Raw genomic sequence first — 23,855 nt, forward strand, 5'->3', positions numbered from 1 at the left:
TTATGGAGACAGACATCCAGTGCTATCACTGACACTATAATGCATAGAAAGCAACATTAGTTGTATTGAATTGAAATTGTATTGTAATGATATTGCTTACTGCAATAATCATACTCTATTAATACGCCTCAGTATATGTAGTTATCTGTGTAAGGTAGTGTTACTAAATGAGCAGATACTGAAATAGGTCATGAAATAGGTCATTAAAGGAAGAGCTTTAGCAAACATGTTAACACGGCTAACTATAAATACAAACTGGAAGCCACCAGTTAACATGATTCCATATTCATAATGCTAAGTGGTGGTTTATCACATTCATTTATTGTTAGCTACACTTGCAGGTTAGACTTAACAACTCCTTTAAAAGACCTAAGCAGCAGACTGGCATGAAGTAACAATAGGAAGAACACATCCATATCAGGGACATTGTAGTGTAATGATATGGTTTGTTCTGGAAAAGAAGCATATGTTGTAGAACAGCTATTTTTTTTAGAATATTAAAAGTTGTATAACTGTGGTTCCCAACCCTGGTGCTGAGGTACCCCTGTCCTGCACATTTGTGTTTTCCTGATCATCACCCAGGAAGGGTTTGGTAATAAGCTGACTGGTTGGATCAGGTGAGTAAGAGCAGAAAAAAACATTGAAATATTGCCAGTGTTGTAGAAGTCATTGTGGATTCATCTGTTTCTATTGGGCCTTTCAACATAAATGTTCATACTCCACCCTTAGAGGGACCCTCAGACCAGACTAAGAACAACCCCCCCCCCCAAAAAAAAAATTCTGTCTTGAAGGTGGGAGGAACTTCTGAAAAACTACATCTGCTTTGGGGTGTATATTTGGGGGCAGGCTGTTTGAAATGTGAAAGACCTGAAAAATACACCGAAATAATATAGAACCTTTACATTATGTGGAACACCTTTGAACTTCCAGAAACGCTTGTTTGACACCTTTATTTTTAAGAGTGGACAATTTCAAATGGTTTAGATGAAAAATAGAAAAAAATGCCAAAATCGCAGGGCAGGGGGAAATCAGGCCCAGGTTTGGGGTCCACTGCTCATGATTCAGGAAGATAAGGAAGATGATTCAGGAGAGGAAGATTCTAGAAGCCGCTGCCGCTGCCCTCTGTGTCATGAATGGGAACCGAGCGTTTGCGCAGGACTGAATTCGCATTGCTGCTCCGGGTCTGTGGGGGGGCTGCAGCAGCATGGGCACAGGGCGCCCGGTACTGGGGCAGGCCGCTTTTGGTGGTGTCCAGCTCATCTGGGTTATCCTTCTGTGCTCTCAGGGCGGCGATGACATCACGATCTGAAGGGCTGAGGGTTAAACAGCCGCAGCCATGACCTTCGACCCTGTCTTCCTCACCGGCCTCATCCTCCACTGTCATGAAGGCGTCGCCCCAGAGACTCTCACACAGGTCCCGCCCATGCTGATACATCTGTCAGTCACACACACACACACACACACACACACACACACACACACACACACACACACACACACACACGCACACACACAGACACACACGGTTACACTACTGTAAAATGTGGAATCACACCTGGTCCTTAAAACTTAAAAATGAGTAGAGCTGCATTTGAAGCTGCTGTAAAGTGCTTAATATAGGCACATCACAACAGCTGAATTCTGTATTAATGCAGCAATTATTGCTAAAAAATCATTGATCTGTCTTTAGATGGCAAACCGGATATTTCATTGATTTCAACAGATCACTGACAGAAAATTCTGTTACTGCCAGCAGCATCAGACCACTGACTGGTAAGCTCCATCAAGAGGTTAATTTTCCCAACTTTCCTACAGCAGTGAAATAAACCGGATATTGATTTGGTAGCCATGAACACCGCATAGCTCCTTGTTAAAGTCCAGGATCACAGGTTTTATACAACAAAACATTGAACATTTAATTAAGAAATAAGCTTTCCTTTGGTGATCATTTACTTTCACTGGTATAGCTGCTGTTGGTGTGTTCCGCCAGTGAACCTTCCCCAGGGCAAGATTATGTAAAAACAAATAGGTAAAAACATACCAGGCTAAATTATAGCTAACATGCTAAAGCTGTCCTCCATTAATATTCAGTGTTAGGCTTTGAAATCACCTACTTACCTATGTACATGGGTTCTACAGTAGTTTTTAACGTTGCGACTTCATCACAGTCATTCAAGATTTTTTTTCCGACCAGATTCTTCCACACAGTTGACGGGTCTAATTATTAAGTTCAATCTTATCTCTTTAATATAGCTCAGTTCAGATTATGTTTATACGGCTCATATCACATTATACCTTGATGTTGCTTTTCTTCAACTACGTGAACCTGAGTTTGCCCTTTGTTGAACGCTGCTAATGCCTTGCTGCTAGTACTCATTGCTAGCGTTTCCCCTGAATCTTGTTTGTTTTGTACATGGAAGCATGTTGTCTTGAGCTTTAGCTCACGAGTTATCAGTAGTTTGTCCTGTGTGCTGGATATTCTTGTGTAAATTGCCTGTAATCACCTGGATAATGCTGTGATGTAGGACACATTCTTGTAGCTGTGTAGCCTTTACTAAAGTGTACATGGTGGCTTTCTGTGATTTCAGGCCACAGGTAGGTCTGGTCAGTAATCTGAATTTTGACTGCGATTGTGAAAACAAGATAACTGAGATAAAACAATTATTGTGCCGCACTCTGTTTTGCACTGATGCTCTCATTTTTCCTTGTGTTAATAATCCAGTGTACCCCTTTCCTTTAGCGCGATGTGCTTTTGGGCCTCCCAAACTCATCTAATTTATTTTGATTGAATTCATTTTTCATTATTATTTTTATTGTTATTTAGTGGTTTTCAGTAGGTTGTGGAAGTGCACTACACCATAGTTGATCTTATTTATTTTTATTTATATATATTAGTCAGAACTAAACCTTGTATCTCCAAAATTATACAGGAGAAGGAAAAGAAACGTTTTACTTTTAATGTAAATCAATGGAACCAGACTTTTTTCCAAGTCATTTTGAGCTATTTGCTTTGGTCTATTTATCATGAAATTTACATACAATGCAAAGGCCAACAGACATTTTCAAATGATGTCAAAAACTGAAAAACAAGAAAAATGGAGATACAAGATTTTGTCCAGACAACTGTGATATATATTTTATTTATTAATCTTTTTTTGCATTTATTTATTTGTTTTTCAGTTTTGTTCAAAGTTCAAGGAAATCCACTGTTAAAAGAAAAGCATTTTTTTAAAAAGTTCAATAAATGTATGATGTTTGCATAATCAGTGAGTAATCATGGTAAATAATGAGATCTCAATATTGATCACAATAATCGTGATTATGATTTTGCCATAATAAAGCAGCCCTAACCACAACTGCTCATAACTTCACTTGACAACCAGAGCCACTGCTGTACTCGACTGCTAGTACTGCTTACTGCTAATTACCCTCTCCTTTCATTACTTCCTATCATGCTTGAATGACTTCTGTTATCTCAGTAAATTCAAAGTTTTCTCCGATTACCAACATTAATATGACAAGTAGTTCCAAACTTTTGAATGTCAGTGTATATGCGTCATGCCAATAAGCAAACAATTCTATGTAGGTAAACAATTACAAGTGGTGTAAACAAAGCCCATCTGTGCCACGTTCCGGGGTCATTAGATGGACAGCGCTGACCAACCCACTGGCATTTTAGCTTGCTTTTTAAAGTAGACAGCAAAAATGAATGACTGTGACACAGATTTAGACAAGACTGACGCATTAGTCATCAGCACTCTTATTTTTTAAATACTATGCTGGCAGAATAACAGGATTTTGGGGGTTTGGGGCCTTTTAAATAAAATGCTAAATGCAGCTGTATTGGCATCAGGATTGAAAGCAGCATCTCTAATTTAGGAGTGAAAATAATCTGTATCTAAAAGAAAACCAGCTAATCTAATTATACACATCGTCACAGCACAGGCCATGAAATTGCAGAGGTATATTCAGGAGCCATATTTGTCTGCATGTTTTATTATTCATGTTTGATGAATATTTTCTTGGATTCATGTCTTGTGGAGTCTATAGTCTCGCAGTGATGGATTACTGCTCTGGGTAACTGTTAGTCAAATGGAATGAGATTTAGCCGCCTGAGCTAAATGGTTGATTTAGTGCTGCTTTATTATGAAGCACTGCTTTGATCTCTTTTCATTGAATGGTTTGAAGACTGGTCTTCCTCAGCTTAAGCGCCACCAGCGTCCCCTCACATTCTGGCTCACGCTTCAGCACTGAGAAAAAAACACGCCAAGATTCTCCACCGCAAAGCCAGACCACCAAACGACACTGCATTTCTCCCTGTTTGTCTCTCTCTCTTTGGGTCAGACTGTCTCTCTCTACCACTTTTTCTGTTTGTCTCTCTCTCCTTTGTGTCAGACTGTCTCTCTCTATCACTTTTTCTGTTTGTCTCTCTCTCCTTTGTGTCAGACTGTCTCTATCACTTTTTCTGTTTGTCTCTCTCTCCTTTGTGTCAGACTGTCTCTCTCTATCACTTTTTCTGTTTGTCTCTCTCTCCTTTGTGTCAGACTGTCTCTCTCTATCACTTTTTCTGTTTGTCTCTCTCCCTTGTGTCAAACTGTCTCTCTCTATCACTTTTTCTGTTTGTCTCTCTCTCCTTTGTGTCAGACTGTCTCTATCACTTTTTCTGTTTGTCTCTCTCTCCTTTGTGTCAGACTGTCTCTCTCTATCACTTTTTCTGTTTGTCTCTCTCTCCTTTGTGTCAGACTGTCTCTATCACTTTTTCTGTTTGTCTCTCTCTCCTTTGTGTCAGACTCTCTCTCTCTCTCTATCACTTTTTCTGTTTGTCTCTCTCTCCTTTGTGTCAGACTGTCTCTCTCTATCACTTTTTCTGTTTTCACTCTCTCCTTTGTGTTAGACTGTCTCTCTCTATCACTTTTTCTGTTTGTCTCTCTCCTTTGTGTCAGACTGTCTCTCTCTATCACTTTTTCTGTTTGTCTCTCTCCCTTGTTTCAAACTGTCTCTCTCTATCACTTTTTCTGTTTGTCTCTCTCTCCTTTGTGTCAGACTGTCTCTATCACTTTTTCTGTTTGTCTCTCTCTCCTTTGTGTCAGACTCTCTCTCTCTATCACTTTTTCTGTTTGTCTCTCTCTCCTTTGTGTCAGACTGTCTTTCTCTATCACTTTTTCTATTTGTCTCTCTCCTTTGAGTCAGACTGTCTCTATCACTTTTTCTGTTTGTCTCTCTCTCCTTTGTGTCAGACTGTCTCTATCACTTTTTCTGTTTGTCTCTCTCTCCTTTGTGTCAGACTGTCTCTATCACTTTTTCTGTTTGTCTCTCTCTCCTTTGTGTTAGACTGTCTCTATCACTTTTTCTGTTTGTCTCTCTCTCCTTTGTGTCAGACTGTCTCTATCGCTTTTTCTGTTTGTCTCTCTCTCCTTTGTGTCAGACTGTCTCTTTCTATCACTTTTTCTGTTTGTCTCTCTCTCCTTTGTGTCAGACTGTCTCTTTCTATCACTTTTTCTGTTTGTCTCTCTCTCCTTTGTGTCAGACTGTCTCTATCACTTTTTCTGTTTGTCTCTCTCTCCTTTGTGTCAGACTGTCTCTCTCTATCACTTTTTTCTGTTTGTCTCTCTCTCCTTTGTGTCAGACTGTCTCTTTCTATCACTTTTTCTGTTTGTCTCTCTCTCCTTTGTGTCAGACTGTCTCTTTCTATCACTTTTTCTGTTTGTCTCTCTCTCCTTTGTGTCAGACTGCCTCTATCACTTTTTCTGTTTGTCTCTCTCTCCTTTGTGTCAGACTGTCTCTTTCTATCACTTTTTCTGTTTGTCTCTCTCCCTTGTGTCAGACTGTCTCTATCACTTTTTCTGTTTATCTCTCTCTCCTTTGGGTCAGACTGTCTCTCTCTATCACTTTTTGTTTATCTCTCTCTCCTTTGGGTCAGACTGTCTCTTTCCATCACTTTTTCTGTTTGTCTCTCTCTCCTTTTTGTCAGACTGTCTCTATCACTTTTTCTGTTTTCACTCTCTCCTTTGTGTCAGACTGTCTCTCTCTATCACTTTTTCTGTTTGTCTCTCTCTCCTTTGTGTCAGACTGTCTCTATCACTTTTTCTGTTTGTCTCTCTCTCCTTTGTGTCAGACTGTCTCTATCACTTTTTCTGTTTGTCTCTCTCTCCTTTGTGTCAGACTGTCTCTATCACTTTTTCTGTTTTCACTCTCTCCTTTGTGTCAGACTGTCTCTCTCTATCACTTTTTCTGTTTGTCTCTCTCTCCTTTGTGTCAAACTGTCTCTCTCTATCACTTTTTCTGTTTGTCTCTCTCTCCTTTGTGTCAGACTGTCTCTTTCTATCACTTTTTCTGTTTGTCTCTCTCTCCTTTGTGTCAGACTGTCTCTTTCTATCACTTTTTCTGTTTGTCTCTCTCTCCTTTGTGTCAGACTGCCTCTATCACTTTTTCTGTTTGTCTCTCTCTCCTTTGTGTCAGACTCTCTCTCTCTCTCTATCACTTTTTCTGTTTGTCTCTCTCTCCTTTGTGTCAGACTCTCTCTCTCTCTCTATCACTTTTTCTGTTTGTCTCTCTCTCCTTTGTGTCAAACTGTCTCTCTCTATCACTTTTTCTGTTTTCACTCTCTCCTTTGTGTCAGACTGTCTCTCTCTATCACTTTTTCTGTTTGTCTCTCTCCCTTGTTTCAAACTGTCTCTCTCTATCACTTTTTCTGTTTGTCTCTCTCTCCTTTGTGTCAGACTGTCTCTATCACTTTTTCTGTTTGTCTCTCTCTCCTTTGTGTCAGACTCTCTCTCTCTATCACTTTTTCTGTTTGTCTCTCTCTCCTTTGTGTCAGACTGTCTCTATCACTTTTTCTGTTTGTCTCTCTCTCCTTTGTGTCAGACTGTCTCTCTCTATCACTTTTTCTGTTTGTCTATCTCCTTTGTGTCAGACTGTCTTTCCATCACTTTTTCTGTTTGTCTATCTCCTTTGTGTCAGACTGTCTTTCCATCACTTTTTCTATTTGTCTCTCTCCTTTGAGTCAGACTGTCTCTATCACTTTTTCTGTTTGTCTCTCTCTCCTTTGTGTCAGACTGTCTCTATCACTTTTTCTGTTTGTCTCTCTCTCCTTTGTGTTAGACTGTCTCTATCACTTTTTCTGTTTGTCTCTCTCTCCTTTGTGTTAGACTGTCTCTATCACTTTTTCTGTTTGTCTCTCTCTCCTTTGTGTTAGACTGCCTCTCTCTATCACTTTTTGTTTATCTCTCTCTCCTTTGTGTCAGACTGTCTCTATCACTTTTTCTGTTTGTCTCTCTCTCCTTTGTGTCAGACTGTCTCTCTCTGTCACTTTTTATGTTTGTCTCTCTCCTTTGTGTCACTTTCAGTTTCTCTATTGTGCTTTCTCTTTATTGCATTCTTTGTCTCTCTTGCTCTCTCTCTCTCTGTCTCACACACACACTTTCTGAGTCTCACACGCTCTCTGTCTCTCTCACTCACTGTGTCTCTCTCTCACTTTTTCTCTCTATTGCTCACTCTCTCTTCCTCTCACACTCTATTACACTGTCTTTCTGTCTCAGTCTTTCTCTTACTGTGTCTGTCATTCTCCCTGTCTCATTCTGTCTCTCTCTCGTTCTCTGCCTCTCTCTCTGTCTGTCCCTCTCTCTCTGCAGTGTCAGTCAGGATGATGTTTGCTGTTTGAAAGTGAACAGAAGTATCAGTGAGTGTCTGCTGGCATGAGAGAGTATGAAGTATAAACTCACTCACACAGTGGAGTGAGGCTGTGAGCAGATCGGAGGGGTGAGGGTGACGGTGCTGGCCTGAGGGTCCACACACACACACACACACACACACACTGTAGCAGTCGAGCTGTGAGCGTGAGCTGTGTTGTGATCAGGGCAGACAGTCACCTCAGGGTCAAACTCATACTAGATCTGCTTAATCTTACAAAACCAGTTCCGCTCTTCATGCCCTCCTGAGGACATCATTACTGTGGCTGAGGGAGAGGAGTTTCCTCACTCTGGCACTCTGCAGCTCACTGAACCTTCATCTCTCACACTGTAACACCTGTACATCCACAACATCTGCCATTCTTGAAGAGATTTGTTTACTATAAGCAGTTAGTCAGTCATTAATGATGTTTATGATGGAAAATAGTCTGCAAATTGTTCCCTTATAAGATTAACTTGGTTACTGTTTTTTACTTTATTTTTACTTTGTTTACTCTGTTTTTTTTTTTTTTACTTTGTTTACTTTGTATCACCAAAGAATTAGTGGTGGGCAATAATAAATGATTCCCTGCCCTTTTTGAGAACACACGATGCCCTTAATGTAACTAAAGCCCAGCAGTGAGGAGCTGAACTTTACCCTCCTCTGCTATCATTGCAGACTGGCAGGGTTGCCATCAGAGCACCGCTAGTAGCCTCTTAATGACGTTATGTTCCTGAGGGTCCCATTTCATAAGGGATGATTTCAACCACTACCCCTTGTATCTCAGTTCCATGGGGCAAGGTGACACTCAAAAACAAGGGGAAGGGGTAAAAATAAGAAATGGAATTGGGGCTAAGACTGATCTAAAAGAACTAGGTAACCTTCCCCCATCTGATGATGTATCTTGAAGGTTGGAGGAACATTTAAAAGAAATGCAACTGCTTCAGGGTGGATTTTTAGGGACAGACAGTTTTGAATGATGAAGACAGAAGTAAAAACAGATAGCTGATGTTACTGCTAGCAAGCTGGATATCATATTACGGCTGAATGCAAGACATCACCTGGCTATTTCGAAATGTTCTCTAGGTTTGGCTCCTTTTCTCTGGCTGGAAAAGTAACAGTCTTTATGCGGAATAAAGGCTCAATCACTGTTTTCTTTATGATTTGTACCGATTAAAGTTTTAGCTCACTGGCTATAGACTAGCAGTCAGTAATGGTTTACACAACAGATGATTTGTGAGGAAGCTGGCCTCTTCCTATTTCCCCTGTTATGTCAACAACAGGACTGCAAACCGCCAGAGGGCGCCCACGAGCGAGTAATCAATAAATTGGGTGAATGGAGCTAAATGGCTAAAAACAGAAAGTTAAAATAGTTTCTAAACATCCAGAACTTAAATTTAATTTTAGAAAGTAGAAGGATGTATTTCACTTAAAAACAAAGAAAATATACCTATAAATTTCCTTATTTCTTCAAACAGGGTTTTGGGCAGCAAGATGCTAGCATTACTGTTACTGAGTGCTGATTGGTTGGCGAGCAGAGCAGCTCATTAGCTGTTTGCGCTCACAGACATTATGAATGAGGAGCCATTTTAAACTCCTACAAGTCAAGTTTAAAAATATAACAGCGGTGTTAAAATAGTTTATGCTGTTCTATGTTCAGGAAATGATTGTATCCTTTTACATTTGTAAAAGTTTAAGCATTTACAAACCACAATTTTGCTCACCCCATTTATTTTGGACTCGCTCGGGAGCGCCCTCTAGCATTTGAGAAACCTGGAAGACATTACAGAGTGGCAGTTCTCCTCTCTACAAGTCTGTTTACACCACAGGGACTGCAAATGGCTCTATGACACATTTGCACAGCGCAGCACTGGATATTACAGTGAGAAAACATTGATGAACAAGAACATGAAAACTGCCATCAAGATGATGAGGCTAAGGCTCCAATGATATGCTACACAATAGTACATAAGAATGATAAATAACATAATAAATGTAATCCTTCTTTAAAATGAACTTCAGTTTTCAAAAAATGCTAATACTTTGCAGTCATATGATTCTTATTTTGCTAGCATTTTACTAAACAGCGTTTTGCTAATACATCCTTTTGTTTCCCGAGTTCTGACATTTCTATCTGGCTCAGGTAGTTAATCACCACTGTGAGATATGGGGGATATGGGATACAGTGGGATATGGGGGATATAGCATACAGTGGGATATGGGGATATGGCATACAGTGGGATATGGGGGATATGGCATACAGTGGGATATGGGATACAGTGGGATATGGGGGATATGGGATACAGTGGGATATGGGATACAGTGGGATATGGGGGATATGGGGGATATGTGATACAGTGGGATATGGTGGATATGGAGGATATGGGATACAGTGGGATATGGGGGATATGGGATACAATGGGATATGGTGGATATATTGGATACAGTGGAATATGCTTTGCACAGCCAAAAGTGAATTTAACATTGGGCACTTAAAACTCTAAGCCAATCTTACAATCTAATCTAACTCTGTGCTCTTAATAATGTTGTTGGAGTGAACTGGTTTTGGCTGGAATGGGCTTTAGTAGGAATCAGCAGGGTTCCTGGATCTCCACCAGGTGTACTGGAGTTATTTGTGAGACTGAAACATGCAGGAAAACAATTCCAAAGCAGATTTAGCAGATTTCACATTTTCTATGAAGACTGATCTGTTGAGTATGTTTGTATATGAGCGGCTTCGTTTGTGGTGTTATGTTTGAGTGTGTGTGTGTGTGTGTGTGTGTGTGTGTGTGTGTGTTGAGGATACTATGTGTGTAATCTGTCTGTTCCAGCATGTGAGAGAATTTTAGGTCATTCTACCAAATGGTACAAATACTGATACCTAATTCAACTGTAAAATGTAGTCTGTTTTAATGAACAGCATCACAGTATGTTGAAATGACTAATATCTAAAAAAACATGTTCCATTAACTAAAGTAAGCTAAAGAATTAGTTTAGTCTGTGAGACCTCCTTACTAGAATTAGATTTTCTGTAACACCACACCACTGACAAAGCTCCTTCAGAAAATGTGAATTAGCAGAATATATTATTATCTATTTAAAATAATTGTATTGTATTTTTACAATGAAATAAACTGAAAAACAAGCAGCAAAATTATTGTTTCACATAAAAAAATAATAGTGTGAAGTCTCTACCATAACATTCTGTATTTACTAAATAATATATAATAAGTCTGTGATTTATATTTAAAAATATTTATTTTACTATTTTCTTACATTTGTTTTTATTCTTTTTATTTTTTTTTTACAATAATTAATTTTATAAATGTATTCTGTAATTGTAATTAATAAGCTATAGCTTATTTTGACTACCCTTTATAAATTATATACAATTTGGCGTTTAAACAATACAGAGCAATTTAGTTTCTTATCTATGTTATGAACGGTTTGTGGTTTTGTATTTGTGTTTTTACTTGGTTATTTTGAAAATGGGTTTCTTCCTCAGTATATCTCAGAGTTTAAATAAAGGTTGAACGAATTTTCATGGCCTCAAAGTTCTGCCACTGTAGTGTTAGAATGACCCAGATGGTAACACATATTCTATGATGCCATGTTCAGTGACAGGAAAGACTATACAAGTAAAACAGCATCTGATGTGTGTGTGTGTGTGTGTGTGTGTGTGTGTGACTGTGTGTGTGTGTGTGTGTGTTTTGTTTATTTTGGCACTGGGCTGTCTGAGTATGTTTGTCAGTGTGCCTAAAATATCTACTTCAGTTGTGTATATCTACTAGTCTGGTCCACTGCAATGAATTTAGTTTGTGTATTTGTGTAAATGTGTGTGTGTGTGTGTGTGTGTGTGTGTGTGTGTGTGTGTGTGCGTGTGTTGGTTCTTACGTCGGTATGTTCATAAGCGAAAATCAGGGGACATAAAGAGGTATGGCTGCCCATTTCTTGAAATTATGCAAAGACCATTGTGAGGGATTGAGGAATGGTTATTGAGAAAAGTATAAAGCTTATTTTAAAGTTTTATATTTTGAGGATTTTTCCATAAAATCTCCCACACCAATAATATCACAGTCAATGCAACACATAACATAATTTCACTGTACAAAAAAGACAGAGCCCCCACCTCAGGTTTCTAGCCAGAATGGCCACGAAGTACAAGTTTTTACTTTGTCATTACCAGTTACTTTGTCACACCAGTGTGTGTGCGCGTGCTACCCTAACAATGGCCTACAGCCTAATGTACCTACAGCCTGAATAGCAATGCGTGAAATTGGGCATGTCTTGCTATATTACAAAACCACACACACACACACACACACACATACACACACACACACACACGCAGTAATCCTACAGAAATTCCTAGTCATTTAAGTCCCCTCAACAAAATATGAGGGTGTTGGCTTCCCACGAATATTAAACAGTATAAAATTATTGAGAAACTTTGATTCTGATATTTTAAACTGTTAATTTAACAAAACATTTACACAATTCCCCAAAACCAACCAACACATGGTTGGTGTCTGAATAGTTTTGCACTGCAGCTATGAGGCTCATGTAGCTGACAAGTGATAGAAGCATATATCCCAACAATTAGCATCATGCTAACTGCTTATGTGGTTTCTGACACTCTATTGCACACTGCTGTCTATAAACATGGATAAACCTGTATCACATAGCTAAAATCATAAATAGCAGTACTTCTGAATCCTGAATTTTGTCTGTAGATGGTCAGTTATAAGCTCCCAAATAGAAAAGAGAAAAACTAGGAAACTGTATTTTTTCCCCACCAAACTGTCTCCGTAGTGAATCAGGAATAACGGTGATAACAGCCCTGTTTCAATGCCAAAGACCTAGCCGGGAAATGCTGCATTTCTCAGCCGTTACATCACTGACGACTAGCCCGAGTTTTAGGATCCTTCAAATGCAGCTGAGAAATGTGTCCTTGGCTTCTGAGAAATCGCTGGTGTATCCTTTAAAACCTTCAGTCGCCCACAATCCTTCACTCACCACCAATTTTAAAAAGTCATGAGTGGTGTGATACTGCTGCACCACAGTTTGTAATCATATATAAAATTGAACTGAATGTTAATACAGCTGGTACCGCCTGCTCAGGCTGCCTCAAATGTGTGAGAGTGAGCACTGAAGGGAAGCTGTGTATACCAGTGCTAGCAAAGTTTCTCCTAATTTAGCTGTAGCCTTTACTTTGAGACACACTTAATGACCAAAAGAAGCGTTTTGCTCTTTCAGAATCGCCCCCAGTGCATGTCCTCAACCAGCAAGCGTCCAAACTCCTCCTCTTTCTCTTTCTTTCCTGGTCTTTTCAGCCGTGGGCTTCATTATGCATATGTAAGCAGAGCACAGCACCACATTAACATGTTTTCACCCAGCCGCTCCACCGCGACCCACTTTTACATGTTTGTTTGGAAGCCATTTTTAGAATCCTCCAGAATCCCTTCATCTCTGTGTTTCTCTCTCTCTCTGTCTCCCTCTTTCTGTCTCCCTCTCTCTCTTCCTCTCTCCCTCTCTCTCATTCTCCCTTTTGCTCTCTATCACACCATATGCATGTACAGGGTGCCAGTGGTCAGAGATGATGATAGAAACTGACAAGGACTGTGTATGTTTGCATGTGTGTGTGTGTCTATCAGAGAGAGAGTGTGTGAGAGAGAGTGTGTGTGTATTTCAGGCAGTGGGCCAGAGAAAGTCCCAGCTGTGTCCAAGCCCAGGGTCATTCTGCCTCTTTATAGCCTATATAAACCTCTTCTCTTCTCTTCTCTTCTCTTCTCTTCTCTTCTCTTCTCTTCTCTTCTCTTCTCTTCTCTTCTCTTCTCTTCTCTTCTCTTCAAATCTCATTATATATCCTACTCCACAGCCTAATTACTGACTGTTTGCAAATTAATGACTGACAGGCCTGTAAGCCACAACGTCTCTAAATGCTATTTTGTCCATTAAGTAAAGGAAAAACTCTTCCAAAACTTTACCTTTAAATGGCATTTTTAGTTCATATATACATATGTGAGCATTTAGAAGTTATTAAGATATTTCATGCAAAAATCCAAGAAAAAAACCATTCATCAAAACAAACAGCAGTGGGTCACCTGCTGTCTGACACTACCAGCAGAATATAACCTTGTTGGCTTGGTCATAAACAAGCCAAGGGGAATCGTTTACCCATTAAATTTTAGTGTCAGCTGTGCTAGCATTTGAGCTAAAGGTACGAAATACAGGGGTCCTGTGGGGTCCAAGACCTTTAATTAACCTCTTGGACCCCCTGAATGTCTCAAAAACAAAATTCTGAGGAGTCCCTCAAAATAAACTTGTGCTATGCTGTTCATTAGGGAAAACTAGACGCTTACTTACAAATTCAGGTCACTGTTTACCTGCTTCGTCTGCAAAACAGTGAGTTTCTGTCTTTAATAGTCTTAACTAACTTGAAATATAGCACTGGTTTCTCTCAGGGTGGCGCTATTGCAAATTGGTTCACCCACTTGGTCACTTCACAGCCTAGCAAATATAACTATCTCTGAGACACATTTGAAAACTTTATAATATGCCATAGCATATTTATAAATCTGAAAACATGCCCAATTTCCTAAGTATTGTTACTCAATTCTCAAACCGAAGACAAAAGAGAAGATGTGTAAGATATCCATTAATGTATGGAAGAGAGCATTGCCAAACTAGAAAGAACGATTGAACTAAACATTTGGTACCATTGAAGCACCAGCATCACTATGACAGGTCAGTTAGCAGCCAGCCAACGCTGGAGTAGCCAGCCAACATGGAACTCTCTGAGCACCAGGGCATATTTCACACACTGGCTAAAATTAGCCATAACTAGTGAAATATTAGATACTGATGGTGATTTCTCCTTTGGTGGATTGATGAGACCTTTGGTCTTTTTTTTTTTTTTTACTTTTTTGATCCCACAACCGGGGAAATTCCACCTCTGCATTTAACCCATCCGTGAAGTGAAACACCACATACACACTAGTGAACACACACACACTAGGGGGTAGTGAGCACACACTTGTGGGTGGGCAGCCCTATCCACAGCGCCCGGGGAGCAGTTGGGGGTTAGGTGTCTTGCTCAAGGACACCTCAGTCATGGACTGTTGGCCCTGGGGATCGAACTGGCAACCTTCCGGGCACAGGGCCAGATCCCTAACCTCCAGCCCACGACTGCCCCTTTGGTGGATGATGTACAAAATGTTACATTTAAAACTAAATAAAATACCTTTTCATTGTTTTGATTCTGTTTAACTTGACTTTTCACCATTAGCCTACAGTATTTATCTTTGCACAGAATATATTTTTAATGTAATCAACACTATCACACTGTACAGCACTGTCACAGCAACCCCGCAGCGAGAATAGCAGTAGTAAATTAATCTAAATTATTAGACTAAGAGATGGTGATCGGGTGATCAGTTAGCTCTACTGTTAGCTCGTCTGAAGGGGTAGTCCCTGTCCCAGTCCCTGCTCAGATTCCTTTATTGATCCCAGGGGGAAATTGCAGTTGTTACAGTTGCAGCCATTTATGTAAAAGAATAAACAGTTTAATAATAATTTAAGACAATATAGAGAAATTTGCGGTATGTACACAAGATTTAAGTACTTATGAATATAGTAAAGTGGCGGTGAATGTGATAGGAAATATGAAACATATTTTGTTATAAAACTGGTATAAAGCAGTTCACTTATTTAAATTATTTAAATGAAGTTAGTGTCCCTCTGAGTTATTGCACACACAATTGTTATTATTGCACATATGAACAGTTTGGTATTGAGATATCCCCAGATGTCATGTTCTCTCTCTTCTCAGACTTTTGCCAACTCCTTTTAAAGAGTTAATGCTTATGTAATCACCCTAACGCTGATAATCATAGTACCTTCACCATTTCTCATAGTCAGTAATGTCTAGAGGTCATAAATATCATACTACATCATCTAAGGGAGAAATGCTTATGAATCACCCCTCTTCCTTCCCTCCGTTCTTGCAAACGCTGCAGCATGGTATCAATATCAAATACTGATTCTGCCTTCCTTGCTTTCCTGATTGTAACACTGGTCAGAGTCATGTGGGCTTTGCACGTTTGTTACCTGTTGGTAAGGTACACAGCTGCCGGTGCAGTTCTGTCCTCTTGGGTCTCCGGCCCAGTCCCGAGCGCAGGTTAGGTCAGTTTTACATGCTTCGTACCTGACACAGGCAGAGGACAGAGTAGGTCAGTCATTTCCAGAGTCTTCTAATAGGAGACAGTTTAGTGTTTCCTTACTCAAACAAAGGCTAAATTAGCTGATGAGTCGAGTAAATGTCAGCATCAGTGTTGTACTGATTAAGGGCATGTGGCCTCACCAGTCTCTACAGAAGCTGTGGCACAGCGGCACTGCCTTCAGGAAGGAGTCTCGCTGGGGGTGTGGCCAGTGAGCAGCATGGGGAGAGCAGCGATAGAAGCAGACCACCCTCTTCAGGAAGGCCTCACAGCTACAGAGGAAGATGGAGAGACAGAGGGAGAGAGTGGTAGAGTTGAGTCGTCTAATGCCTGATGGTGGAAATAAAGATACTTATTAATGTGCTCAGTCATTTCTGTAAATAACAAATATGGTAAAAACAGACCTTTAAACACAGCAAGGAGCATTTTCCTAAAATTAAGGATCAAGTCGTGACATACAACACGTGCAAGTGTGGCTTAGCTTTCCACAGAAGCACAGTGTTACCTTTGAGCACTGAGAAGAGCACATGCTGGTGTGGATTCTGAAGCAGCAGAACAGCGACCATTTGCATATCTAAATGTACTTTTGCTGAACTTACAAAATACAAAAAATGCTTGCTAGAATATCAGTAGTCACCTGGCAACAATCAAATGTGATTAAAAAAGTGTCCTATTGACTGTAGTGTCTCACCTTATATACTACTAATCAATTATGTACATTATCTTATCAAGCTTATGTATGTGTTATAAATCCCCTATGTAGTTAGCCTTTAAATGAAGTGTTACCTGTAGTCCCCAACTGACTTTCTCAGTTCTTACATACCTTACATATGCTGCCTGCTAATGTATCTTAATTTGGGCAAATTTGAAGGTAGTATTTTATGCATCACTAACAAGGTAACCCCACTATGCAGTGACATCATCTTCAAATGTCACTTATTTCAACAAATGCGTGGTGCTTTACTTATTTACACAAAGGTGTACAAATATCATTTTATTTACAATTGCATTGATTTCTAATAGGCAGCAACAATTTTGTGAGAAAAGTCACTCAAGGCTTTCTGGTAGTCCTACATAAGACAATGAGGGCCTTTACATGCGCTTAATAATCTGATGATGGCAGAAAATCAGATTTTGTCAGTAAATCGTTTAACGCGATTACCTGCACTTTGGTAATTAGCTAGCTGGAAAACTCCAGGTCTACATGAGTCAGGCAGTAATCAGATTTCTGCTTTGCAAACAACCAATAAACGCACAGAGGAAGATGTGATGTAAACTAAAGCCTCATGCCACAGTGCCCTCCTAGTGTTGGTGGTATTATCTGACAAAAATGCCCCTACCGAAAAAAAAAACTGTATAAAAATAATAAGCCTATGGTTTTACATCATTCTTCGTTCATCAAGTACAGCTCAATAGGTAAAGCCTTTATAGAGTAGCGTATAATCTTTAGATCAGCTTGTCACTTATGCAGGTTTGTTTATATGACTATGTTACATTAATGTAGCTGGAATGAGAACGTACTTACTGAATATAATGCAATCTTATGATTCAGTTGTTAATCTTAAAACTATATTTGTTCAACCCCTTACGTGGTCAGGCCCTGCTGGTGGGCCCCAGGTTTTATTATACCCTTCCGTAACCTAAGAACAGCTCAGGCAGTTTGCACTGAAGTCCCTGTAGTTACTGAATAATAAACCTTAGTAAGTAATAAGCCTTTTAATAATACGAGATATAAGGGGAGATTTTAGTAATAAGAGATTTTAAAGGATTAATATCTATAGAAATAATCAGATAGGTATCAGATGTGTGAATAATATCTGATCCAATAAAAATCATGTGCTTGAAGCATCAGTACTGTTCCAGTGGTAAGGTACTGATCCATCTGAAGTCTGTGCCGTCTATTGCAGGCGTGGAGATCTGCCCTCCAGCAGAGTTTAATTCCAGCCCTAATCAAAGTGTGTCTGCAGGCCAGACTGTGTCAGTCAGTTACCTCCTGCCTCACAGACCAACCAGATACATTTTTATTCTGTCTTGACTCTGCTGTGCCGTCCAGGCTAATACTACTTTTAAAGAACAGAACCAGAAAGGCTGTGACTTACACAGGGCTGAGTGTACCACACCTGTCCCACGGGGCACTGTCAGCACCAGCAGGGGGCGAAGTGAGGTCATCAATGTCCTGCTCTAAGCAGCAAGCATCTGAGAGAGAGAGAGAGAGAGAGAGAGAGAGAGAGAGAGAGAGAGAGAGAGAGAGAGAGAGATTAAATGAGCAGGTAATCAGGGATATAAGGTGTGTTATTACTGTCATCCCTCTTAAAAAACAGATGGCTCTTCAAAGGTTCTTTAGTAAAGACATTCATTCCATATAAACCATGAACACTCAAAGAACCATTTGCATGATTAAATGGTTCTTTGCATGGTGAAATGGTTCTTCAGATTGATGAAGAGTGTGTTGTATACGTTTCTATATAGGACCTTTTTGAAAATGGTTCTATATAGCACCAAAAAAGGTTCTTCTCACATTATGATGCCAAGCTTATAACAAGAGAAGGACCTTTTTTGGTGCTATAAAGAACCAGATACACATTGTCCACCAAGCTTAAGAACCATTTCACAATTGCAACGACATGAAAATGAATTCATGAGTGTTAATGATTCTGTATAGAACGATTGTCTTACTAAAGAAATTTTGAAAGAGGAAACCTGAGAAAAGTTCTAAAATTGAAATGAATATTGTGAAATGTTGGTGTTAAAAAAATTTACATGACCAACATTTCAGTATTACAGGAATAATGTATTTTAATCACATTTCTAAACCCAAATAATCACACAGGTCACGCTCTTATGAATTTGTCTTAGCAGATCATTTCTTGGGTTTCTTGAGCTTCGGCTGCCAAAAGGCTGGAAATTCATGTACACAGTAAAGGCTGATGAAGACTACAGTGTCCTTTAGTACAGTGCTTCTAAGCTGCAGCCCCCTTTGGGTCTTGGTGGTACTGCTATGGAGTTGTCAGCCTTCATTTTTAAACTTTAATGTCTGTACAATATTTGCATAATTAACAAAATGTAATTAAGCATGACTAATGCTATATTAGTATGATTATTATATTACATTATTTGCTAAATAATTATATTTAAGTATGATTAGTCTGGCAAAATGCAAACTAGTTACATTTATATTTTCAGTACAAATGAATGTAAAGCATGCTCTTTTTTCTTTTCTTTTGATTGTGTGGAATTCATCCTTCACTGATAAATGGTTTCAACAGAAAAAAATCCCGAGGCTGGGCCATCTGCAACAAGTAACACAGCCACTGTGTCTCAGACTGAAAAACAGGAGAGAATGCAGCAGTGAATAATTAGCACTAGGCCTCACATGCACAGGAACTGAAAACAAGCCACTACGGCTCTGTGTTTAGAATGTGTTGTATGAGATCTTGTGAAATGAAGCCTTGAAGCTGAACAATTTATGCTGTTACTTAGAGACACATCGTGATCATCGTGATCTAAACCTGTCAAAAGGATCCAGAACTTCTTTTTCAGCTTTCCTCCTTTCAGCTTGACGTTCAGCACTTCATAGCTGTCAAACAACATCAGCTATCTCATAATGTGAGTCAGAAGACAACAATAGAGATGTTGTGTGCTGGGGAGGCTTTTGTGGTCTGTTGTGTGGACTGCAAAATCCAAAATTGTTGATGAATGTAGGATAACTAATCGAAATTCATGCCTTACCCGTGTGCTAAAGCTCAACAATTAGCTGTTTACAGCCTACTTAAATGAGCAGTTATTTAGCTTGGTAGCTAGCTAGCTAAATGATTATGCCTGCTAAATAGAGACTGACTAAAAGCTCAAGCGTCAGTCATTAATCAGCTAATATGGACATTTTTGGAGGTAAATACTAAAATTAGCTAACTTTCCTTACATAGCTGCTAGCTAGCTAACATCTACCTAATCTGCAAAGCAGCAAGCTAGCTAACCTTACCAGAGTAGCCAGGTATATTAGCTAGCTACAAAAATGTCATTAATGTATATTTTATGCATCACAACTCATCATTATTCATGATTGTGTAATCATAACACCAGATTTCAAACATAATGAGGATAACAGCAGTGAGATAGTGACAGTGAAGCAGAGACACACACACTCACACACACACACACACACACACACACACACACACACACACACACACACACACACACACACACACACACACACACACATACATAAAATAAGCAAAAAGACAATGAAACCATTAATTGATGTCTCTCAACAAGGACTTGGCACTCAAGCAGGTGGAAAATGTACTAGATACTAGAACTGGATGTTCCATTACTTCTGCTTGGGTCAGTACTTGTTCTTCAATGTGCAGTGGAAAAATGCCCATAGACAAGTCACTAAACAGTGCAGTTTAATTTTAAATTTAAGGATAAGAAATGAATAATGTGTCTTTTGCTTGTGGGATAAACATTTTAGTTATTTTTTACTTTTGCTTCAGGCCAAAATTTCAAGGCTATGTTTTCGCTCCAGGTGGGTTTACGTTGGGAAACGTATTGAATGCAGCATTTTCTGTGGGTCTATCTGCCGGCCTTGAATAGAAAATCAATACTGGCCAGCAGATCAGAACATAATGTTCCAGTTTCTGTGCAACCTGTTCTATTTGAATAACGCATATCTATAAGAAAATGTACTCACTCTCCGTGTACATTGAGCACTCTTTCAGATAGGGCTCTGGACTGGGTGTGGCTTTGTGTCTCCCGTCCTGCAGACATGCCCCCTCTTGACACCAGACAAATGTAGTGAAGAAAGTGGCAACATAGGCGAGGCCGAGCAGCAGTCTGGCAACGGTCATTTCTCCAGGAGGTCAAGCAAGAGGTCAAGATGGAGTGTCTTCAGGACCTCGGACAGCACTGAAGGAATAAAGAATGGTAATTGGCACATGAGCAGATTTGAAGATGTAGAGTCCAGTTCTGGAGTTCTGGTTTGAGAGGGTTTTAGTCCAGCACGGTTTCCTGCTCTAACACACCTGATTCAACTCATCAGCTAAGAGCAGGGAAATTAACAAGCTGTACTTGACCAAAGACCCCTAGGACCAGGGGAGTCGGGATTAGCTTGTTAAGGTTCAGTGAAATGTCAAATTTACTCTATTTTCCTTTCAACTCAGAGCAGCCAAGATGTGTTCAGACTTTGCTTGTTTAGTTTAGTGCTAGAGCTATGAGGCTGACATTGCTAACAAAAACCATATCCACGTTTTGTGAAGGGGGTGCATAATTGTTGCCGTGGTTTAGGACTCAGTGTGACTTACTGTGAACTATAAAAATCAACAAAAGTTCATCGTGAAGCTGAACAATGGAGGCAGCCAATTTAGACAATAGGTGTTGTGCTGAATTCTGCCTTCCCTGCAGAATCTGGCTCCCTTTGGCTTCCACGTAATTCAAGTGGAATTGTAAAGGCCAGATTCTGCTTGTGATTTCTGTTGTTTTTTTTTTAGAAGCCTGTATCTTCCGTTCAAACGACAGAAAGCTGAACAAAATCAGTGGCATGCGTGACACGCATGCACTCACACCCGCAGTAGGAGTGCAACACCTGTCTTCACACCCTGGATATAAGCACATCAAGAGAGGTTTTAGGGTTGTATTAATAGAAAAGATTTGGGTGACTTCTAGAACTGAGAAAAATAAGAATTAAAATTTTTGTTTTAGAAAAATACATTGATAAATGGTGTGAGCCATATTTATTTTTGTTAGGGTAACAACTTTTGGAATATTGAGCATCTGGCAGGTGTGTCCAAACTTTTGACTGGCAGTATATTTCACACGCAACATGTAAAAAATTCAATGCATGTTAAAAAAAATACATTCATTGTAAGAAGATACTACAAAAAATGAGATCTTGTCAAGTAAAATGATCTTAAATATGGTCAGTAAAGATAATATTTCTCATGTTTAGATTGTGATAAGCGTGATTTTTTACGTCATTACTTTACATTTTTACGTGTATTAAGTCATTTTATTAGGTAAATTTGTCTCACTACATTGGCAGATAATTGTGCTTGTTTTAAGAAATATGCTTGAAACCAGCAAAATTAGTGAGACCATTTTACAAGACCATTTTACAAGCCTACAAATAAACTAGATAATCTTATAATTTGTGCATAACCATGTCAGATTAACCATCTCATATCAGTTATCACGGTTGTCTGAAGAAAACCTTGTATCTCCAAAATGGTAACTTTACAGGAGAAGGAAAAAAACCTCCTTTACTTTTAATGTAAGTCAATGGAACCAGACTTTTTTCAAAGTCATTTTGGGTTGTTTCTTTTGGTCTATTATTTATGAAATTTACACACAATGTGAAGAGCAGTAGGCTTTTTCAAGTTATGGCAAAAACAGAAAAATGACAAAAATGGAGACATGAGGTTTTCTTCCGACAGCAGCGATGTATTGACTAGATTTAAGATCATTTCACTTGGCATGATACCATTTTTTTTTGTAGTGCACTGTGTACTGCTCAGCCTGGATTACTTGGTTTTTGTTGCAGTCTGGCCTGCTATTTGGTTTCAAAAGCAGTTTTTGACAAATACACAGTGTGTAAACTCACAGCTAAGGCTGAGCAGTGTTTCATTTATTGAACATTATTGCAAAATCCATCTGTGCTGCTCTGATATCTGAGGAAAATCAGCTATTCAACAAAAAAAGCAATTATGGCAGAATAATGCAGGTCCATTTTAACTGTCACACTAAGAGCTGACCAATATTGTTTTATGTTCCAGAAGGTATAACACAGTCTCAGTATCTAACAATATATATACAATACAATTTATACAAATATTATTCATCCCTCTTTATAGTCTTTGTAAAAATTATACATAAACCCGTATGTATGTGTGCACAGTGTTACAGTAAAAAAATGTATGTTCTATTATATTAATGTATGTTACATTAAAATGAATTCATCACTACTCAGTAAACCACCACTAAACCACTCATAGATCAGCAACAGAAGCAGATCCCACACTAACAGTGCTCTGACATTTCGTCCATAATCTCTGTCCTGTGTGTGTAAAGTCTCCAGACAGACCTAAAGCTCTGTGATGTTCTCTTCAAGAGACCAGAAAAACAACAGATCCTCATAAGAGGATAACACATATGCACACACACACACCCACACACACCAAAGCAACAACAACAGCAGAAGACTATGCATGTTTACTGGCTCACTGTTGTTTACTCTCTGTTTACTGACCACAACAACTCTACTTCTCCCGCATAAAAAGTGCAGGCAAATGTAGGTTTATGTAAAAGTGCGACCTACCCGATTTCTGCTGCTGGTGATAGACTCCACGCACACGCATGCACACGCTCACACACTTCCGTTTCAGCAGCTTCAGTCTCTCTCCTCCTCTTCTCTCTGATTTCTGCTCTCTCTGTCTCTCTCTCTCCCTCTCTCTCCTCAGGGTCGCTGTCAGTAACGATCAGCCCTCCGGTTTCTCTCAGTGGCTTTAGCAAAGGACGATAACACCCCCCTCCCCATTCACCCACACATTCACACGCACACACACACACAAACGCACACACACACACGCACACACACACACACACACACACACACGCACACACACACACACACACACACACACACACACACACACTCCTACTATCTCCGTCTCAACTATATATATATGAAATGGGGTGGGTGCAAAAGTTATGGCACCTTTTAAATGGTATGTTTTATGTTTTCTAACATTTTAAACCCAAATAAATACAAATTTGCATAAATAAGAAAATTGCACATGGGAAAGGTTTGGTTTCACATAGAAAATTAACTAAATATATAGTTGGTTTGTGTTCAAATATTTGCATTTACAAAGTCAGGCTCATTTAATTTATCACGTAGGCCCTGTGTTTTACTGACCAGGACGTTTCCCATTTGTCATAAAATTGTTGTCGCTTGACACTTGTTTGACTACT

At 39.4% G+C, this 23,855-nt stretch overlaps 1 protein-coding gene across 1 annotated transcript; it reads right to left on the reverse strand.

The window, feature by feature from the left end:
• Positions 1-684: 684 nt before the first annotated feature.
• rtbdn (retbindin) lies at positions 685-23,395 on the reverse strand. The gene is made up of 6 exons (XM_017720706.2): positions 23,200-23,395; positions 20,581-20,795; positions 17,987-18,083; positions 16,031-16,159; positions 15,778-15,874; positions 685-1,435 (listed from the first exon to the last, which is right to left on the reverse strand). The coding sequence occupies exons 2-6, from the start codon at positions 20,735-20,737 to the stop codon at positions 1,100-1,102; spliced, it is 816 nt and encodes a 271-aa protein (XP_017576195.1). The 5' UTR covers positions 20,738-20,795; positions 23,200-23,395; the 3' UTR covers positions 685-1,099.
• Positions 23,396-23,855: the final 460 nt, after the last annotated feature.

This window comes from Pygocentrus nattereri, chromosome 1 (genome assembly GCF_015220715.1).
Source record: "Pygocentrus nattereri isolate fPygNat1 chromosome 1, fPygNat1.pri, whole genome shotgun sequence".
In the NCBI taxonomy this organism is placed as follows: domain Eukaryota; kingdom Metazoa; phylum Chordata; class Actinopteri; order Characiformes; family Serrasalmidae; genus Pygocentrus; species Pygocentrus nattereri.